We start from the raw sequence: 22686 nt of genomic DNA, 5'->3' as shown, positions 1-22686 counted from the left end.
CTATGTGAAATACCAGAGATTAAACTTGGGAACTTCTGTACTAGGGATGTACACAAAACATATTTTTTATTGTGAACCCAAAACCAACACATGCTGAATTGTTCTGGACTTGCTGTTCTTACAGAATAAGTAGGCAGTCCCTTGAACTATTCAGTATTCCAATTGTTTTCCATATTTTTAATTTTTGTTTTAGAATCCATGCAAAACATTGTCAGATTGAATATCTGCCTCCAAAAGCTAGTATTATAACAGGACAAGTTTTACCTAAGTCATCCCTAGCTGAGATAATATGACATAGACTGCTTGCTGCCCAGTTGTGCTGCCTAAAAGATGTCATTCTATCTTAGTAACTTAGAAGTCTTTAACTATCTATGGTAGAGACTGAATCTAAGATCTACAGAACAGAAAATCTTAGTTCAGCTGTAAACTGATCTGTGAAATAAAGTTTACTTAAGATTTGTTAGATAAAGACAAAGAAAACAATATGACACTGGTTATGCTGCCAGTCTGTAATTAAAACTAATTTGTGGCAGATATTTAGGGCCATTCAGAAATTGCTAAGTTGTCTGACTGGTGAATATGCTAACTGGGACAGCTGGCATTGGAGTTCAATAATGTCCAGAGGGCCATACATTCCATACTTCTCAAAAATTAATGTCAGTGTGAAATTTCTCTGATTGTGCAAATGCCAGATAATTTTTTTAGCTTACTGTATTATTTACAACTTGTGGATCTAAACGAAATTTGAATACTATATTTAGACTGGCTTCAATGGTCCTACAAACAAAGATATTAATACTTATTTCAAGTACTATGATGAAGCTTTGTGGGATGAGCTAACCAATCTCATACAGACAACTCTGCCTACAGGTTCACCATCAATATTTCTTAACACTAGAAGGCAGTAAGTATTGGGCCTTTCCAATAGCGATCTCTTATCTTTGAAGATGTTTCACAGTAATATCACTGTGATATGGTGGCATCATTTTGTGCTATTTTTTGGTGACAAAAATTGGTATTTAAGCCTCCATCTACTCCAAAATATTCCCATCCTTTCCAAAAATAATACCTTAAAACTCCAAGACTGACCTCTTTCAGTAATATAACATTATTGCCCTATCCACTGCATTCCCGAATCACCCTTACTTTAAAAAGTGTTGTTCTACATTAAGTGTTAAAACAACTAAATAGCATTTTTTTTCCCTTGAAATATACTGAATTGACACTTGGAACATTTAATAGGGATATAATGCAAGAGGAGCTCCTAAGAGAGAGATGGCTTTCTGGGGGAAACAGGCTCTTATCTGAATCTGATGGTCAGTTTCTCTGGCCTTTTCTCTGGATTGCTGCCAAGGCGCTTTTCTTCACAGGTTGGCATTTTTCCCCAATCAACAGTTGAAAATTCCATCATGCCACGCTTCATTGCCCGCAAAAAGACAGCATCTTCTGGATTTGCAAATGGAATTCTTTAAAAGTAACAACCCCACCCCCCAAAAAAGATAGTAATGACAATATTCCTATACAGCAATAAAACTAATGGTTAAATAGGTGTTTGCATTCACTAGAATTTAAGCATATTATCTCAAAACAATCATACAAGTGGACTGCCATTTCCAAAATGAGACTCCCGTTAAGCTCTTCTTCCTCTAGAATCTCAAAATCTGCTCCAAACTCACAAATGAATTCTGCTCTGCCCAAGATTATTTTTCAATCCGTGTGATTTTGTTTGGTTTTGCCCTTGAGCTAGCCCTGACTCCTGTTGACTGCCTGGACTTTCCTTGGCAACATTTTCAGAAGGGGTTTGCCACTGTTCTCTTCCTAGGGCTGAGAGAGTGACTGGCCCAAAGTCACCCAGCCAGCTTTGTGCCTAAAGCAGGACTAGAACTCAGGTTTTCCCACTTCTAGCCACTACCTTAACCACTAGACCAAATTGGTTCTCAGTATATTTTGTACCATGTAATTATACAAAAGGTGTGCAAGGTAAGCAGAAGGAGAATAGAGATGACACACAACTCAAATAGTATAGTCCATACATTCAAGCCAACTGTATCTTCCACTGAAATGTCCTTTTGCAAACCACTCATAAGTCAAGATTGGTTGAATCTAGCTGTGACCACAGATAAGCACTATAGTTCTGCACAGTTTCAGGAAGCAAACAGGGCCCTGTATGCCATATTCAAATTAAATATTATTTTAGCTTGAATACAGACAGAAGTTTTCTCTGCTATAGGTATTAAATCAAGGATTGTGTTTCTGGGAGCCAAGTTAACTGACTACACCACTATGTAATAATTGCAATAGCAGCAATTATGAATTTATGTAGATGTGCATATATTTTGAAATTTAAACTTCTAATACCGGATAACTCTTTGTGTAGTTTATAAAACGGGTATGAATTTTTATAAAAGCACAATTCTCTGTTCAATTTAAGGAGCTAAGGCTTGACTTTTCCTTTTCCTTATATAGGACATCTTGTATTTAAAATATGTTTTTTTAAAAATGGAAAAGCTACTTACTTAACTAAGTGATTTCCAAACTCGCAACCTAAAATAATTATTAAAAACATTTAATTTTGTATATTCCTTTAGTCAATCAACATACTGCTAAAAAACTAGTCAGTTTAAATCACATTCATTTAAAAAAGTAAATGTAAAAAATTATCAATTAGGTCTAAAATATTTACTGAATAACATTTACTGAATTTTAATCCTGAATGGTTATAGCCTTTATAATTATTTACAATTTGTGTTTTTTTATAAAAAGGGTTTCTTTCTTTTTTGCTCTTCAGATTAAATTCTAATTAAACATATTAATGAATTATACATTTTTGAAGGTCTAAAACTCTATATAATCTGGGGATCTACTTATATAGGTCCAAAGTCTAGAAGAAAGGCAATATTTTTTACAAACTGCTTCATATTCATATTCATGCAGTATATACCTACAATAAATAAACAAGTGTTTTTTTTATTTATCAAAGTTCAAAATCTCAAATAGTTTAATTTTTGAAGAACTAAAAAAGCTAAAAATAATTAAGTTACTTCAACATGGCTTTGTTTTTACAAAGTACTGATTTACTTTACTGATACGTACAACACAATTACAAACAAAGATTTCTTGAAACTGAGAGGTAAAAGAAAGGTAATTATAGAAGTTTAGATAATATTGAAAGTTATTAAGAATATGAGGAAAAGACTGTTGATTGTTAATCTATGTTATTTTGGTAAATTATTGTTAAAATACCTGGAGGCAAGTGCAACACTTTGGTGGGAGTCAGATTACATGGTGCCTTTGGCAACAGAGGTACATCTACTCTCTTCCCAAATCCTATGGACTGGAGGACAAGAGTCTTCTCATGATTGTAGATATGCAGAGCTGATTCTCTTTCTTTTCTAGTTATTTCTGGGAAATATGAATTAAAGTTTTGGAGGAACCCTAAAATATTTAACCATTTTTCATTAAAATGCTCAACTTTCCTTGGCTTTTTATTTATTTTTAAGAACTTATTTATCACACTCCACAAAATCTCCCAGTCCTTTATCTCTCTCCCAGAGATTATTCCTTTAGAATATTCACAGGAAGCTTCAGTGCTGACCTCTCAGAGGCAGTCTGAAACCTTGCTTCCACAGAGTATTTTTTAAAAATGGGTTGGTTGACCCATTTAAATTGAGAAGTTCTGAAATTTATGGTGTGGATAAAGTGGATAAGGATTTTCCCCCTCTCAAAATACTAGAACCAGAGGTCAACCAATGAAATTGAATCTTGGAAGAATCAGGACAGACAAAAGGAATTATTTTTTACCCAACACGTAATTAAACTTCAAAATTCGCTCGTAGAGATGTGGTGATGGCTACCAGCTTGACTGGCTGCAAAGAAGGGTTAGACCAATTCATAGAACTCATGGGGATCAATGGCTATTAGCTTTGATGGCAGTGTGACTACAGGTAGTCCTCAACCTATGACCATTCGTTCTGCGACTGTTCAAAGATACAATGGCGCTGAACTAATGGTGGTTATGACTGGTCCTCGGAGTTTCAGCCATTGCAGCACCCCCGTGGTCACATGATTGCAATCTGGGCACTTGGCAACTGGCTTGCACTTAGGACCGGTAGCAGCGTCCTGCAATCATGTGATTGCCATTTGCAAACTTCCTTGCCAGCTTCCCCAGAAAGTCGATGGGGAAGCTGGCAAGGAAGGTCGCATCTCCCCAACCTACAGTCTTCCCCAGATCCTCCGCACTCGTGCCACGCTGGCCACTGCATTCATGCCATGCTGGCCACTCCCTGACCTGTGCCATCCCCTTGTGCACCCTGACCCACGCTATGCCTCTCATGCACCCCCACAGCCTTCCCAACCTGCGTCACACCCTCGCACACTTTCCCTGATCCATGCCTCTTGCACACCGTCTCGAACCCTCCCCAACCTGCACCTCTCACGCTCCCTCGAACCATTCCTGACCTGTACTTCTCATGCACCCCTTCACACCCTCCCTGACCCATGTGGCTCGGGCACCCCCTCGCACCTTTGCGTACCCTGACACTTGCAGAACCTCCCCCGTGCATCCCCTTGCTCCCTCCCGCACCTGGCAACAACCACTTACCTGCCTGCCAGCCTGGGATTTTGGTTGTAGGAAGCCAGCAGGAAGTTTCTTTGCCTGACATTTAGTGACGAAAATTCCAGTCCCAATTGCCATCATAAGGCGAGGGCTACCTACTCTGAAAGCCATCTGCTGGGAGACTAATGGGCTTCTTTCTGCAGTTGGCTGGGCACTGTGAGAACAGACTGCTGAACTAGATGGCCCAGAGGTCTGATGCAGCACGGCACTGATTATGTTCTTATTTGTTTGTTTAACGAACTTAATATAAACGCCATTCTATTAGAAGGAACTCTGGGCAACAAACAAAATAAAAACACGATACAGGTAGTCTTCACTTAACAACCATTTGTTCAGTGGCCATTCAAAATTATGATGGCACTGAAAAAATGGAATTACAACCTGTGTCCAAAATTACGACTGTTGCAGCAGCCCCCCCCCCCCGTCATGTGATCAAAATTCAGGCACTTGGCAGCCTGCCCGCACTTATAACTGCAGGGATGCTTCAATGCCCCCCATCCACCTAACCCCCACCTCTACCCTTTTGGAAACCCTGCATCCTCCTTTGTGGGGTGGCAAGCAGACCCAAAACCGTGCAGCTCTGGGGATGCAAGAAGCCACTGAGCCGCAGTACAGGATGAAACTGCAACCACCCCAGCCAGCTTCAGCCTCCCCAGCCCAGCTGCATGAGTAAGCCACCCTGCCCAGCTGCGCAAAGAAGCCACCAACAGCCGGGCTGGCTTTGTGTGGCTGGGCTAGGCTGGGTTTGCACGACTGGGCTGGGCAGCTTCTTTGCGTGGCCAGGCTGGGGAGGCTGGAGCTAACTGGGGTGGCTTGGGATGCCTGGGCTGGGGCAGTTGCAGTTTCGTCCTGTGCTGCGGCTCAGGGGCTTCTTGCAGCCTCAGAGCCATACGGTTCTGGGTCTGCTTGCCTCCCCTCAAGGCAGGGTGCAGGGCTTCCAAAAGGTCAAAGGTGGGGGCGGAAAGGTGGGGGGAGCTGAAGACAGTGTTTGGAGCTCAGAAGGACCAAGCCTGGAATGCTTGGATCAAAGTAGGTCCTCGAGCTAATGACTCGTAAAATTCACTTAACAACAGCAAGGGGAATTGCCAGGATTGCTGTTGCTAAGCTATGCCATCTCGCTTTATAACCGCATTGCTTAGCGATGGAAATTCCAGGCCCAATTACCGTCATTAAAAGAGGACTACCTGTATACTAAAGACCATTTAAAATAGTAAACCATGTTGAGGCCCCAGTAAAACCCAAATTAAATCCATCAACCATCCCATGCCAGCTCCACCAACAAAACATACAGGAATATAACATCCCTACATATTAAATCTTAGAAAATTACTTTAACCACAAAAATAATACTTTTTATATTTGCAAAAACATGTCTCTTGAGAAAAGAAAAAAACGATTTCTACCTTTTCTGTCGAGCAAAGTTACTGAGGTAATGTGATATATTACATACAGACGGTATCTGCACTCTTGTGACAGAGGATTATTAAACAGGTCTGCAGAAGTTGAAACAGAGAAGAAAATTATTGAGCAAAAATTTGGCAACCTCATGCTCATTTCAACTGTGCAAACATAATATGCCACTTTGTGTTCAGAAAGTACCTCCTTCCTGAACAATGTGACCCGTTGTGAAATGCATGGGTAAAAAAAGCCCTTGCTTTTTGGTATATTTTGTATGATAACCTGTTAAAGTTCTTGCTTGTACTTTATGATTAACTGGGAAAATTTACTGCTTTATGAAAGGAAGTAATCCACAGGTTCCACATTATGTATTACTCTGTTTCTCTGCCCCTTTCAACACAGACTAGCTAATGTATATTTAGCAGACAGAAACTACAGCTGCAATAGAACTGATTCTTTCCTAGGTGACTTATTAAGATCATCAACAGGTTTCAGTAAAATGAGATGTATTCAATACTGCAGCCAGGCTTGCAAGGCTAATGCCAGTCCTTTGAGGCAGACAGGATCGAGAAACAGATTTACTAGAGCTGTGCTGGGGGAATTCTGAGAGTTGAAGTCCTCATATCTTAAAGTTGCTGAGGTTGAGAAACACTGTAAGCTACATATTACATTAAAATGTTGTGATTTGAAGATGAATTACTTTGGAAAGCCTTTTGGATTAGTCCATCTGAACAATAGGAATATCTATATTGGATAATGAAGTGTGGGTATTTTTCAAGGAATCCTGAAAACCCTTTTTTTAGAAATGTTTTTCACAAAAAGGAAATCCTAATTAATTGCCCTTAAAGAACCACTAGATGGCAGCAATGGAAAGAACACCTACTACACTACTTCTATAATTTACTCAGAAATGATGCCAATATTAACCAAAACATTTTTGTTATTGTTCTAATACAGATTTTCATTTCAATTATGTGTAGAAAATGCTATTGTTGTATATAATTTTTAGTGCCTTTCAACAAAAGGAAAATAATATTATAAACAAATATATCTAGATTTAATTTAATAAATAACCAATTTTGCTGAACTAATGAATAACTTTTTGCAAAACAAAAATAATTCCTTTTCTATAATTATTGAAGAAATTACATTTGTTTAATGGATTATCAATTTGAGGGAAATATAAATTGTGACTTCAGTATTGTGTACGTTTTTTTTTTTTAACAGATGGCATAATGATCTACATGTGTGTCTTAAAGTCAGTCTTGACTCCTGGCAACTGCCTGAGGAAGTCCATATACTTTTCTTGGCAAGATTTTCAAAGTAGGTTGCCATTACTACCTTCTTAGGACTAAGAGAGAACTACTGGCCCAAAGTCACCCAGTTGGTGTCCTGCCTAAGGCAGCACTAGAACTCACAGTCTCCTGGTTTCTAGCTTGGTGTCTTTTACCACTACACCAAATTGGCTCTCAATGATCTACTTAAATTAACTTAAATACACTTCTCATTTAAGAAAAGTGTTTGCTCTTCTAAACCAATCTCAATATAGCCCAGAATTATTTGAAAAATCCCCATCCCACCATAAACTTTCTCCCCTTTCTGTATCAGTTTTTCCAGTCCAGTGCTTCCAAAATATAACAGGCTATGTCATATTTAAATTTTGAAATAATCCTTTCTTAAAATGGTCTATAAAGAAGCATCTTAAACTAATCTGCCAGTCGTATGACTCATCTTCTTTTCAATTTCAGGCTGACTCAGCTTCAGATTTCTTCCTATGAAATGTTCAGTATGCTAGCAATGAGTTGGATGTTATTAAACACCTCCAATAATTACTTTACCAAGGCATAAGTTCCTACTTCTTAGAATTCTGAAAGCTTAGCAGGATCTATGAGTGCATTCCTTTAGGGGGGAAAAAAAGAGAAAGATTGCCTACACTCTTACTTTCAAGGTTAACAGTTTATAATCCTACTTCCCTGCAGGCAATCTCATACAGCAGAATTTAGTGGCGCCAGAACTGTCTTGTTTATCTTAATATGAAGTTCCAGACTCAGGCATGTTCATCTGTCCCTTGCTCTGCCCAATATGGTAAAAGAACACACACATCAATTAAAAAGTACACAGGTGTGCTGAATTATAAAAACCGTCTCTCAACAAAAGAACCTTGTTTAAAAAGCTGAATTATATGATCCCATCCCCTTCCTCAAAGCTGCCTCAATGAAATGAATATATGTATCTTGGTAATGTTGTTCTATATAACTAATACACATACAGACACACATTATTACTTAAGGTGTGTAAGGTTTGCAGTCCTTGTAGTTCTTTCACAGTCATATCCAAGTTTTTTAGCTGGTTGTTGTGAAGCAGCAAGATCTGCAGTGAGTGTAGATTTTTCAGAGCACCTGAAAATGATAACAGTAATCAATATAAGGCACTATGGAAACAACATGTGCTTTAATACCTATTGCAGGAAGAGTGATAAAGCAGTTAAGACTTCCATGTTCTCTTTATAAGATTCTTGAAGCCATCTGGCTGGATGGGAAAAAACTGGACCCATAGCCTAGAACAGGGGTTCCCAAACTCTTCAGTTCATCGACCTCTTCATGAAGTTTCAGATTGTTCATCTACCCCCAAACATTTAATGTATGAAAATAATTTAATAACTACTACTTTAACTAATAGTACTACAAATAACAATAACAACAACAATAGAGAAAACTCAAGGCTGCTCTCGCTGGCGACTGACTATCTAACCCTGGGTATCACTAGTAAGCTCACCTTCAGGATGAGAGACTGGCATGGAGCTCTACTCAAAAGATTAATTGACCCCAATAGATCTTCCATCATTTATTAACCACCTATTGACCCCCAGCCATTTACTGACCCCCTTTTGACCCCCAGCCATTTACTGATCTCCTTTTGACCCCCAGCTATTTATCAGCCCCTTGGATAGTCCCATCGACCCTTGGGGGTCAATACTGACCACTTTGGGGAACCCTGGCCTTGACCATGTTCTCACTGCGACCACCAACAAGTGAAATCAAGTCTGAAGGAAAACTGCTAGCCTGTTATTATTGCAAACAGTTATTTTTGGAATGTTTAACAGAAATTATAATGAAATCTCAACGTCATGGACCGACTGAGGGAAAGACATGTCTATTATTCCCAACTATCAATTAAATCTGAGACTATGTCTTCGCGTTCATTTACATCATTTACATGATTACAGCATTATGCAGGTGACATAGCTGATGCAAATTACATCATTTACACAAATGACACAAATCACTGTTGAAATCTAGTCTACTGCATCAAAACCTGTTCTATTAAGGTCCAAGTAAAGAGATCATACCAAAAAAAGGAAACACTAAAGAATGTTCAAACGATCAAACAGTGGCACTCATTTCACATGCCAGTAAAGTAATGCTCAAGATCCTGCAAGGTAGACTTCAGCAATTCATGGAGCGAGAATTGCCAGATGTACAAGCTGGGTTTAGAAAAGGCAGAGGAACTAGGGACCAAATTGCCAATATCCGCTGGATAATGGAAAAAGCCAGGGAGTTTCAGAAAAACATCTATTTCTGTTTTACTGACTATTCTAAAGCCTTTGACTGTGTGGACCATAACAAATTGTGGCAAGTTCTTAGCGGTATGGGAATACCAAGTCATCTTGTATGCCTCCTGAAGAATCTGTATAACGACCAAGTAGCAACAGTAGGAACAGACCACGGAACAACGGACTGGTTTAAGATTGGGAAAGGAGTACGGCAGGGCTGTATACTCTCACCCTACCTATTCAACTTGTACGCAGAACACATCATGCGACATGCTGGGCTTGAGGGATCCAAGGCTGGAGTTAAAATCGCTGGAAGAAACATTAACAATCTCAGATATGCAGATGATACCACTTTGATGGCTGAAAGTGAAGAGGAACTGAGGAGCCTTATGATGAAGGTGAAAGTGTCATGTTCACTGTTTCTGTAATGATTCTGCAATCATTACAGAAAGAAGAAAGTGCAAAAGCTGGCTTGCAGCTAAACCTCAAAAAAACCAAGATTATGGCAACCAGCCTGATTGATAACTGGCAAATAGAGGGAGAAAATGTAGAGGCAGTGAAAGACTTTGTATTTCTAGGTGCGAAGATTACTGCAGATGCTGACTGCAGTCAGGAAATCAGAAGACGTTTAATCCTTGGGAGAAGAGCAATGACAAATCTCAATAAAATAGTTAAGAGCAGAGACATCACACTGACAACAAAGGCCCCCATAGTTAAAGCAATGGTATTCCCCGTAGTAACATATGGCTGCAAGAGCTGGACCATAAGGAAGGCTGAGAGAAGGAAGATAGATGCTTTTGAACTGTGGAGTTGGAGGAAAATTCTGAGAGTGCCTTGGACTGCAAGAAGATCAAACCAGTCCATCCTCCAGGAAATAAAGCCAGACTGCTCACTTGAGGGAATGATATTAAAGGCAAAACTGAAATACTTTGGCCACATCATGAGAAGACAGGACACCCTGGAGAAGATGTTGATGCTAGGGAGAGTGGAAGGCAAAAGGAAGAGGGGCCGACCAAGGGCAAGGTGGATGGATGATATTCTAGAGGTGATGGACTCGTCCCTGGGGGAGCTGGAGGTGTTAACGACCGACAGGAAGCTCTGGTGTGGGCTGGTCCATGAAGTCATGAAGAGTTGGAAGCGACTGAACAAATAAACAACAACAAAGAGATTAGAACTTTAATTAAAATCAGGCAGTACAAATATCATGTTACCAAGCCAATATAAGGATTCAACTAAAAATATGAATAAATTAATCTTGATCACATAAAAGCAGCAATTGGGATTTAAGATTTATTGCTGAGTTAGGCCAATAATCTACCTATTCCAAAACTCATATCTTCATAACAGACAGAATGATAACTGAGAAGATATTATGAAAATATTTTATTTGTTTTAGAAATGTATACGCCACCATTCAAAAAGTTTCTAAAAGAAACTTTGGAATTACAATAGTTTAAAACTACAATTAATTCTTTTAAAGTAAAAACAATTGTTAAATCCATATAGCATTTCAAACTACTGAAGTACAGATATAGAAAATTGGATAAAAAGGATTACTACAACATAAAAATTTATATAATAACACATGTTAAAAAGAAAATAAGTTTGGATGAGCAAAAATGCCTTTACCTGATGCAAGAAGGGTAACTCAGGACCAGTCATCATTTGCCAGCTAACCATGAAAAAAATATGCCCCTGGAGACCTTTTTTTTCCTACCATGTTTTCATGACACTGTCTTCATCTTACCCCCAACCCATACCTTAAAGTAGTTCTTAGTTGTGTTTGTGTTAAAATAATATTTTCCCCTTTAAGCAGACAACAAGCCATGGCAATTTTGCTGTGTGTATTATCTGATTCACTTTATCGGCCATTTGGTCAAGTTTTCTCTGCAGCAACAACCCTGTGAGGTAAGTGGGGCTGAAAGAAAGTTACTGGCGGAAAGTCACCCAGGGAGCTTCTATGGCTGAGGCTGGATTAGAGATGGGCGTCCATATAAATTTGATTAATAACAAACAAACAAACTTGGGTCTCCCTGCTCTTAATCCAACATCTTAACTATTAGGCATACTGGCTCTCAGTTTTGCTTGGGTATGTTCCAAGGGACTCCAGCTGATAAGTGTTTAGCGGTATTCTGGAATATGCTATGCCAGAATACAGCACTGAACCACTATCTGGAAGGAGTCTGATGATCAGCTGGTATGAACTGATCATTGGACTGTCTTTGAATATTCCTGTGCAAAACATTTGTGCCAAAACAGAACCAATAATCAGGTTCATTTTAGACAGAGGTTTACTGCTGTTCCAGAAGACTTCTAAACCTGCATTCAAAAGCAAGTCTGAACAACAGCTGAGAATTGTGCCGTCAAGCAGCAGGGAGAGCCTTACCATACTGTCCTCCATCATCACCATTTGTCAGCTACTGTTCAACATTTGTTTGTTTGTTTTATTTGTAGGGGCCTCATGGGATTGACATACAAAGGCTGCATAGGGGCAATCCAATCCAGAGCCTGTCATATACTGTAGCTATTCCAAGCAGCAATTAGGGATTTAGATGAACTTCCTATCAGATCTTCAGAACAAACCCCAACCCACAGGGTTTGGTACTCTCTCTACTCCTACTTAACATCTACATAAAGCTGATGGGTGAGATCATCTGTCACCATGGGGTGAAGTATCATCAATATGCTGTATTGATTATATAACTTATATAAGATGATTATATATCTCCACCCCTGGCGAACTAAGCGATGCAGTTATGTCTTGTCCTGGTGCCTGGAGGCTGTAAGGGTTTGGATGGGGAACAACAGCGTTCAGCTGAACTCTGACAAGGCTGAGTGGTTCTGGGTTTTTGGGCCTTCTAATTCTGGGACTTTACCACTTCTGGTACTAGATGTGGTGGCACTAGCCTAGACAGACCTGTTGTGCAATCTGGGGGTCCTTCTACACACATGACTCCTGCTCAAGGAGCAGGTGGCAGTTGTGGCTAGGAGGGCCTTTGCACAGCTTTGCATTGTGTGCCAGTTGCATCTCTTCCTGGACTGTGAGGCACTACTCAGTCACTCACACTCTGGTCACCCCCAGAATGGATTACTGTAATGCATTCTACACGGGGCTGCTCTTGAAGAGGATCTGGAAGCTTCAGCTGGTGCAGAATGCGGCTGCGCAGACAGTTACATGTGTCCCAGGAGGGTGCACATTATACCTCTGTTCCACAAACTGCATTGGCTGCCAGTTAGCTTCCGGGTACAGTTCAAGGTACTGGTTTTGATCCTTAAAGCCCTACACAGCATGGGACCAGGTTATTTGAGAGACCGTCTCTTCCCAATTACAACCACCAGGTCAGGCAGGAGGGGAATGCTGTGGATCCCATCTTCAAAGGAACTCTATCTGGTGGGACCCAGGCAATGTACCTTTTTTTGCTGTGGCCCCCAGCCTCTGGAACATCATTTCCAAGGTGAGGTTAGCCCCATCCCTGTTAGTCTTCCAGAAGACCGTTAAAACAAGGATTTTTCATCAGCCTTGAGGAACCCCATGGGGAGCCTGCAAGATGGCTGTATGAGGTTAAGTGACAGTTGTTCTCCTGCAATCTTGGTTTTTTTCCCCATATTTATTTATGTTTGACTGTCTTTAGACTGTTACGTAGCTTTTAACTGTTGCTATGTTTGTATGCCACCCAGAATCATATCTTTGTGAGATGAGTGACTATATAAATACACTAGTTATGCTAAATAAATAAGCTCCCTCTGAAACCTCAGAGGGTTCTATTAGTCTGCTGGGCTGGACCAATCAAACAGGTTCTGTGGTGGGGGGTGGCATCCCAGAGAGCTGAAAAGCAGTTAGAGATCGATCTGACCATGGCAAAGATCCTCCACTCCCAGATCAGGTCATAACTGCCTTGAGAAAAAAAGCAGGTCTAACATACAATCCCTACTATATGTCAGGCTCTCAAATAATTTGGGTCAGGTCCACAGTTGCTATGGTAGCCATGAACACCTGAACTGTCTCAGACTCCATGCTGGGTTGTTGCTGCCGAGAAAAATAGGAGAGAGCACTGTGTACACTGCCTTGAGATCCTGTATCAAAATGGTGGGTTACAAATCAAATACTTGCAGAGTTAGTTTTGACAGCTATTTAAAGCTGCCAGACTACTCATCCATCAAAACCTGCCTCTTCCCCAAGCCCATGTTAAGGAGAGGGCCTGGTGTTTTCTCAACTGCTAATACTATTTGCTGGAAAGGAAGGAAAATAGATCTGGGGAATTCACCAAACTTTGTCTTTAGCATGCCCTGTAAATAAGGGTAGCATCTTGCTTGTGGCAGAATAGAGATTGCTAAATTTTACTCCAGTAAAGTTTGGTAGGATTGGTAGGTAGCCCCCAATTTGGCTAAGGCAAAAAGTCCCTCAATAGGTGTCAGTCATGCCTCAACAGGGAGAGTGTTCCAAAACTGGACAAGCAGATTTATCACTAAGGAGCTTTTATTATATCTTCTTCACTGAATATACTGTAGGTTCAGTTCATACAAGTTGTGACAAGATATGAGCTAAATAGTTTACATGTATTGAATGTAGCTACGTGACTGCTATAATACCTTCAAAAACAGTAAGAAGGTTATTCCTTTATTATACTTTTCCATTATTACACAGGGGTCCTAATAACATCCCAACAAAAAATCCACCAGATCCATACTCATTTAGCTTCAGCACTGCTACAGAATTTAAAATTCTCAGTTATTTCCGTCACTGGCCATCTCAAATTTCTGGCTCATGCAAGCTAAGATATTGCCTGTCTGCTTCTAATACACTTAAGCTTTCACGGCTAAAACGTGAATCCACAAACTGATTTTTTTCAGGTAACTCATTTACTTCACATATATCTACTTTTTCTGATATATAATTTAATTTTTTGCAGTTATAATGTCAAGAATTAGGATTCAAAACTCAGACATTTCATACAGATCACTGTGTCCATGAACAAATGATTATTTTTCACTCCACTGAAATCAAAGCAGTCTTCTAGATTATTATTCTCTTGTGTCTATATTTTCACAAAACACTACATATTTAAGAGAACATTCTTACTGTTCTTTGCAAACATATTAAACTTATTTCTTACTCAGAAAAATAAAATCAAGGGAAATAATACTTAGACAGTACCTGTTATAGTTCTGAGATCATTATTATGAAGGTACAATTCTGTCAAGCAGCAGTTATATTTTACGAAAGTTATATACTGGATCTAAATTATGAAAATTACAAAATTTTGTTATTGTACTGGTATAGAAGTTGCCACTTTTATAATGGCTTTGATTTTTTTTAATTTTCCTAATAACAGATATATAAATATAAATGATCTAAGAATATAAAAATATATAATCTGAAGCATATAGTATTTATATATATTATATACACACAAACACACACATACATACATACACACACATATTTTTACAAATTATATAAAAGATCCAACAGATGTTCAGAGTTTAACCTAATTAATATGTTATTAATACTATATTATGTATTATTAGTGTATTAATACTATAGGTACAAGAACTATTATTCTATATAATATGGTTGCCATATTAGCTAGGATATTTTGTGAAATTATTCTAATCAATCTGCTGAATTAAAGAGATTAGAAATGTATACAACCATTTTTACGGAACTGGACCCTCTTGGAGAAATCCAGAACATTCTATTTCTCCTTTGTTATCACACCAATCTGGCTGTTCTGTCAGAGTCTGGACATTTTCCAAAAGGTAATCAACAGACCTGGAAGCACTTTGTGATGTCTCAGAAAATTGCCAGACTATCCCTGAAATTTATGCCTGGTTAAATTATATGGAATACTATAGAGTTTTCTGAAGAGCCTTAAACATGCATATTTATCTTAGCTTAGCATGATAAATTAATTAATCCATCATGCACAAAGTTATGTTTCAACCAGGCCATTATAGCTTTTATAATTTTCATTATAATTATGAAATCTTGGCTTACTTGTGAATGCAGCCAAATGTGCTATCCTTGAAAGAATGATTTGCAAAGGCTCATCAGAGATAAGGAGAAATTGGGGTTGTGAAAATTTCTGTATTTGTTACCTTGTTATGGTTTAGCCACAAATATCTTAATTTCCGGAACCGTGATAAATCAGGGACATCTTTTAAGTCACTGAAAGAGAAATTCGTAACTTTAGTATGCACTGACCACTGAACTATGCTACAGTATTGCAGTACTCATGCTTGAATATTATTAAAGATACATGCATACATACATACATTCTTACCCTTTCATACTTATAGGTAGTCCTAGCTAAACGACAGTAATTGGGACTGGAATTTGCATTGCTAAGCGATGCGGTCATAAAGCATGATGTCATGTGACCATGCCACTTAGCAACAGCAGTTCTGGCAATCCCAGGTTACCATCATTAAGCATGTGACTGCAACTTCCTGCCGGCTTCCTCATTGACTTTGCTTGTGGGAAGCCGGCAGGGTAGGCTGCAAACCATGATCACATGACTGCAGGGGTGCTGTGACAGCAGGAACTTTGAGGACCAGTTGTAAGCACCGGTTGTTCAGTGCCATCCTAAGTTTGAACAGTTGCTAAACAAGTGGTCATTAACTGAGGACCACCTGTATTAACAACTGCAGAGACTAGGTATGATGCAAAGGGCATAGACAGAAGATACTGGAAAATTAATCACTAACATGATTTGGATTCGCATCAGCTTTTCCATATCCACCCTTGATTCCCTTTAACTTATTTTAATGAAAACAAAAAAAGATGATCTCAGATTTATTTTTAAAAAATGAAACCAGTATATATCCATCTAGACACCAAACCACTGCAGACGTATGTTTAAAATAGTACTCCATATAGCATAAGCACTAAAACCACAGAATCATAATAAAAACAGAAAGAAGGAAATACAGTAGAAGAGTAAAAAAAATCAACCAATTAAAATTGTCCACACTTGGACCTTATATTTTATTTATTTGTTTGTTTTTATTTTTTTTAACCTGCTGCAATTGAGAAACTGGATCATAAGACTAATTTTTTACATTAAAAAACTCTCCATGTACTATAGCCAGTTTCAAATATTACTTCTGTTTTGCCATAATCTGAAATAATTCTGTGGTGGAAGAGGAAACAACTTTGTCCTGTCCACACAGGATTTAGAACAGATGATGACAAGTAGTACGTCTTCCACACAGATTGGCGTCACAATGGCCCTAAATAATTTGTTTTATTTGTATTTAGCTTAGCGTGTTTCATGAACCCAGCTAAGGGTTGGAGCATTGTAAGCTTAGCCAAATATGGTTTAGTCTACATACTATGGTTTAGCAAGATTCACATATGACCTTAAATATGGTCTTTAAATCCATAAAATGGCAAAGAAGCTGCATTCTGGCCTTAAGATAACTAATTTTGTATTGCTAATAGTGCTTGCTTTTAAATGTTTTATACTGCTATCATTTTATTTATATAATACAAAAATACACAATTAAGCATGCCAATCATTTCTTCTTTTTATTTCTCCTCCAAAAACATAAATTAAGTTCTAACTGTTTTCATTTATTTTACATCTTCCAGCCTATTTTTACTCCTTAGGTAATCTTGTAAGTCTCAAACTTGCAAGGCTCAAACCACTTACTCATGAGATATTTCACTGAAATCAATGGCAAAAATCTGAATAAATATATCTGAAGACTGAACCCAAAGAGATCTAATTTATTCCCAGCAGAATTTCATTTTAATCTTTTTTTAAAATGCCCATTTTCACAAAGAGTCAAATCTATGCTTTTATTTTAACATAACTAAGCCCTTTGGGCCTGAAGCATCCAGATGTATTGGTAAAATTATCAATTTCCTTGTGGTTAGATTTTCTGAAGCAGAATTTTCTTTGTTTGTCAGCAGTACTTTATTATAAAAGTACTGCTTACTCTCCCTTTTCGGAAGAGATGGGCTGTGATAGAAATTTGAAAAATGAATGAATGAATGTCTTATAGAGTCTTAAAGACTAAACAATTGAGTACCACATAAACTTCCTTAAATGAATGAAGTAGAATCCTAAGAAAGAAATATTCTATATATGTATGGACATTTAAACTGAGGTGAAGGAAAGATCAGACAGAAGAGTTAACGACAATTAATAAAATAAAAGACAGACATTTTCCATTGATGAGCTGATCAACAAATGTAATATAATAAGAATCCTGGGCAGCTGTTTAATCTCTGGTAAACAATGTTAAATCTAATAAATTTTAGCTCAGCTATTTTGCAGTGAAATCAGTCTTTGTAATTCCTTTAAGGATGGCTGGTTTGAGATTTGTCACAATGTTTTAGGGCATTACATTTCCCCACTGCTTTTTGGATATTGCCATTTCTAATGCTTACTTTCAATTTCATTTCCAATCTAGTCAAGGGAACTTCAGGTCATATGGAGGTACTGTTTCTAATCCAACAAACCATGATTTGAAATAATGGACACTTGCACTCTTCTTTTCCTTCCCTGAAAAGCAGGATTAGATACAGATGAGAAATTTTGATTTACAGGAAAAATGGAAATCACAGTTTGCTGATTTGAATACAGTATTAAACTACGCTTCCACTAGTCAAAGTAATTGAATCTGAGTTTCACATCTTTTTAAAATTTCTTCTGTAACAGTTCTGGAAAACCTTTGACCAAAACAACAAATCAGGTAGGCCAATTAATTAGGACATTCTGAGAAAATCCTGATTTCATCCATATCTTGCCAGACACAATGTTTTGGGTAATGGAAAACTGAAAGGAGGGGAAAGCAAATACAAACTAATTTATGCAATTAGATATACCTAAGACAATTGAAATCAATGATCTTCAGAAATATCTATTTCTGCATAAAATTGCACTGTTATATTTCAGGTAGATGAATATATTTCTCTTATTCTTCTGCCTTCATTTATTACTTTTCCATTTTCTAAACCTTCTTGTGGATGGGAGCAGCTGGCAGGTTTTGGGTAGTAAGAGTTTTTTAGGTGGTGGGGTTGGGAGTCAGCTGGAGTCTCAGATGAGGGGGGTTAACTCAGGCAAGGCTGCAAATCAAGGATTTGTTTTGTTGTAGGCTAGAATGGTGCTTTTTAAACATTTTATCTCTTTTTAAATGGGTGTTATACAATTTGTGTGGAAATTTATCTTTCTTTGTCATCTTTAATAAAGGGTTTTGGGTTTTTTTGCAAACCCTGGAGTTGACTGGTGGCCTTCTAGCACCCACCTCAGCTTAGCTGAGCTACTATCCCCCAAAGCTGTTTACCCTTCCTGCAGTTTAGTCAGACGCAGGGCAGGGTCAGGATTTCCCCTTTAGTCCTCTCCTGGTTCTCCCAGAGGTCTGGTGGAGAAGTGAGAACCTGGTTGTAATGAAGGGGTGGCAGCAGCAACAGCAAGGAGACCTAATTTTCCAGTCACTGTCCATCTTCAGGCATGGGTGACCTCAGAACCAAAGTACCTCAGAGGGATGGGCTGGTTCCACTCTGAGGGCACCTTCATTATTACACCTCTCCCCACCCCAAAAAGGAATTTTAGTCAAGCAATGATTAACATAGAACAAATTACGTCAAAAGAATGGAAAACTCTTAAGCTTCTATTTTACTTCTACACAGAATATAGGAGACAAGAAGGAAGCCCATAATGTGTGGTTGGGGGATGAGAAAATGATATAACAAAAAACAGGGAAAGGGCTTATTCACACAGGTCATTAAAATAATATGGTAGGTCAATTCCTACTGTTTTCTCAGAATGACCTACATCCTAATTATTTGGTGTCAGCTGAGCTGAATCCTTCAATAATTCTTCCCTTTTGAAATAAAACTGTAACTTTCTAATATAGAAGCGTGGTGGCAGAATTTTTTTAAGTAAGCAATTTATTTAAGAACATGTAGAAATAAATTTGCTGGTGAATAAGCAGAATGATTACTTCTTTTTTTTTTGTATCATACCAACTTTGAACATTTTCTAAATTCTGGTACTTAGCTTATACTAAGAGTACTGGCCCAATAAAATAAAGACTGAACAGTCAAGCTCATACCATATTTTGATTTAAAATAGTGGAAGACATGTATTCAGAAACAGCCAAAAGAAAAATTCTGTCTGGTACCTGAAAGGTTCATTGGTCTTACATAGTACAGCTTAATTAATGGCTCCAAAAAACTTACTTTTCACCAAGGTACAGATCTGTGACTTCTTTATCATTCTTATAGCCACAAATTTTCAGTTGCTTTTCTAAGATCTGAAAATAGATTATGTCAGAAATTATAAGCCCACTAAAAGGATTCTAAATCATATAACAAGCAGCTAGATGACCATGTTCTTCAGAACAACCATTTTGTGAGAATCCATTGTCTTTTGGTCCAAAGACCTCACCTGAAGCTCAGCTTGATAGTTAAAGCACGCAGGTAACAGAGCTGAAAACAACTCTGAGGAAAGAAGTCTGCTTTTTCTGGGGCAAATTTAAGTGTCTTCTGCTGATAATTCCCCTTTTTCACTTCTTTCTCCTGCAGGAAAATGGAAACTGCATCCTCTTTTATTCCCTTTCCTCTGAGTTTAAATTGCTGCTTTGGGACACCAGAGCCCCTCAGTAATGCTTTTTCTCCACTACCCCCTGGCTTGGCCCCCTAATGAAGGAATGGAATGGCTTGGGTTTCATATATCACCCTTAACTGTGTTTTACATAACCATGGTTTGCTGCCTAGGCCAAAGTTGGCTGGGTATGGATAGTACACTTTCACAAAGGAGTTGTGTGGCAGTTTATTCTTGAATGAACTCAAGAATAAACTGTCCAATAAACTTCATTTGGCTGGGTGTACACATTGCAGAAAGCCATCCCCTTGATTTACAAACCACAATCTCCATAATAATATAAACCCAAGCCTAACGAAAAGAAGGGGAGGAAAAAAAAGGAAGAAAGGGCTTAAAGATTCTGAGAAACTGCCCCAGAAAGAGCGGGGTGGTGATGAGACTCACCCCATTAACAATTTGGTGTTCATCCAAACTGGTACTAGGCCTTCCTTTGCCACCGCCTCGACCACACTGGAAGGCTTCTGAAGTCTGCCGGGTGTCAAGGGACCTTCGCGACATTTTTACCGGGGGAGCCAGCGGGTCGCTTCCCAGCCCGGTGAAAGAGGGCTAGGCCGGACGTGCCGAGGCAGCGCTGGGGTCTCGTCCCGCTGCTCCGGGGTCTCTCGTCGCTCCCCCCGCGACTGGCAGTTCATACGAGAGCGAAGCGACCGGAACGCGACGCGTGGCTGAAACGGTCGCCATGGCGACGGGCAAGCGGGCCGCGCTGAGAACAGTCACTCTGCACGCAGCTGAATCTCAGCGCTTAGCTCAGTAGGCAAAGATGCTGCAGCAGCGGAGCGGAAACGCCCAAGGGCCCAAACGCCGCCCTCCCTAATCGATGGCTCACAAAATCGGGGAGAGGTGGGCGGCTCTTTTTACTGAAAAGCAATCTAGAAATGCCTTCTAGGCATCTTTTCCTCCGCCTTCCACTCCAGTCTGGCTTATCACACCACTGATTCTTACAAAGCACAAACCAAACCAAGATACAAGAACTGGGACATACTTTTCAAAGATAGGCTGGTCTGGGTGCAAACCCCATGTTCACTCATGTTTTACTAAGTATTCAGAATTGTTATATTGCACTGAACTTCCTAACAGTACATGTAGTTTAACAGACGAACCAGTTATTCAGAAGGCTACTGATCTCTTTGTGGTTCAATGTGCTAAAGCAGAAGCTAGATAGCCATCCATTTGGAGGCTTTAACATGAATTCCTGCATTGAGCAGAAGGTTAAACTGGATGCCTTACAAGGCCCCTTCCATGCTATGATTCCATAAACGAACCATAGGGGTTGAATCCGACCTGCATGCTAGGCTAAAATGAATTTGACTAATGGATGCTTAAGTGTGTTATGCAAACACAGCTTAGTTATATGAATAAAGTAGGATATTTATGAAGTAAAAGCCTCAGTTACTGTCTTTTTGATATTTTTTGGGTTGCCAGGACAGACAGACATACACCCTTTTTTAACCTTGATCTAATTATTTGATCAAGGTTAATATTATTTTAACTGAATTGTAAAACTGCCCAGAGTCGTTTGCGAGATGGGCAGTAGAGAAATAAGAGAAACAAACAAATAAATAATTTTTATGTTCCTTCCTTTTACTTCTAATGGTGTTAATCTTTAATTCAATCAAATATTGTCATAGGATTTAATTTCTCTTCAATTCTTCTTTATCCCATTGCATAGATTTCTTCAAGTTTTAACAAGCCTTTTATAGATCCAATAAGAAAACATTTCCAGATTATCATTTGTATTTCCCTTTTAATTTTTAAAACTGCAGCCAGTTTCTTTTGTCTATCAAGTAAAGCATCCTTTTCCAAATCATTCTCCTGGCCTCATTTGTAGTTCCACTTTTGGTACTTTCTCTGTCTTGTCAGATAAAATTTGTTCCACATCTTTCATTCCTTCATTAACATCTTTTAGACATAGTCTATCCATAGAAGCAGACATCATTACTGGCAGTGTTGATATTGTAGTTACTAATTTCTGGTTTCTTTCTTTAAAGATTTCCTTTAATATTTCTGATGTTATAATGTTTTGTGTCATTTTGTAAGCCCCTATATTAACTGACATCAAGAACAGGCTTGTATTTTTTTTCTTCTGCTTAGAATTTTAGTTCCCTCTTGTGTTCAGTTTCTGAAATCATCACTTATCTTTGTTATGAATTGCAGTTGCCAGGATAGCCAAAATAAGTCTGTTTCCCACGAAAAGCTGTTTATTTTTTATAGTTAATTCCAAAATCTTGTAGTAAAAGTCAATATTCCAAAATTTATCTGGATCCTTAATCCATTTCTAACTTTCTTAGATCGAAATCTTATTTAGCTTTTTGCTGTTTATTTCAAATTCTTGAAGTTCTTAAGCTTATAATTAATTTTTCTTTTGTTCAGAGTTGAAGATAAACTCCCCGATGAAGACTTTTCAAACTTGTCATCCTGAAGGTCTCTAATAGCTTTAAGATAGTTAATAGGCCATTTCTGAAAATGATTAGAAAGTGAGGTTTGGGAACATAATGTCCTTTAAA

General features: G+C 38.5%; 1 protein-coding gene across 1 annotated transcript; it reads right to left on the bottom strand.

The window, feature by feature from the left end:
• Positions 1-258: 258 nt before the first annotated feature.
• LRRC72 (leucine rich repeat containing 72) lies at positions 259-20792 on the bottom strand. The gene is made up of 9 exons (XM_063301935.1): positions 20567-20792; positions 19759-19832; positions 15666-15735; positions 14722-14803; positions 8299-8412; positions 6019-6108; positions 3244-3402; positions 2517-2544; positions 259-1466 (listed from the first exon to the last, which is right to left on the bottom strand). Exons 1-9 carry the CDS (start codon positions 20678-20680, stop codon positions 1301-1303), a joined length of 897 nt encoding a protein of 298 aa, XP_063158005.1. The 5' UTR covers positions 20681-20792; the 3' UTR covers positions 259-1300.
• Between the last annotated feature and the right edge of the window lie 1894 nt (positions 20793-22686).

This window comes from Candoia aspera, chromosome 4 (genome assembly GCF_035149785.1).
Source record: "Candoia aspera isolate rCanAsp1 chromosome 4, rCanAsp1.hap2, whole genome shotgun sequence".
NCBI classification, from domain to species: Eukaryota; Metazoa; Chordata; class Lepidosauria; order Squamata; family Boidae; genus Candoia; species Candoia aspera.
The sequence above is the reverse complement of the archived record's forward strand: the minus strand, read 5'-3'. Positions and strand labels throughout refer to the sequence as shown.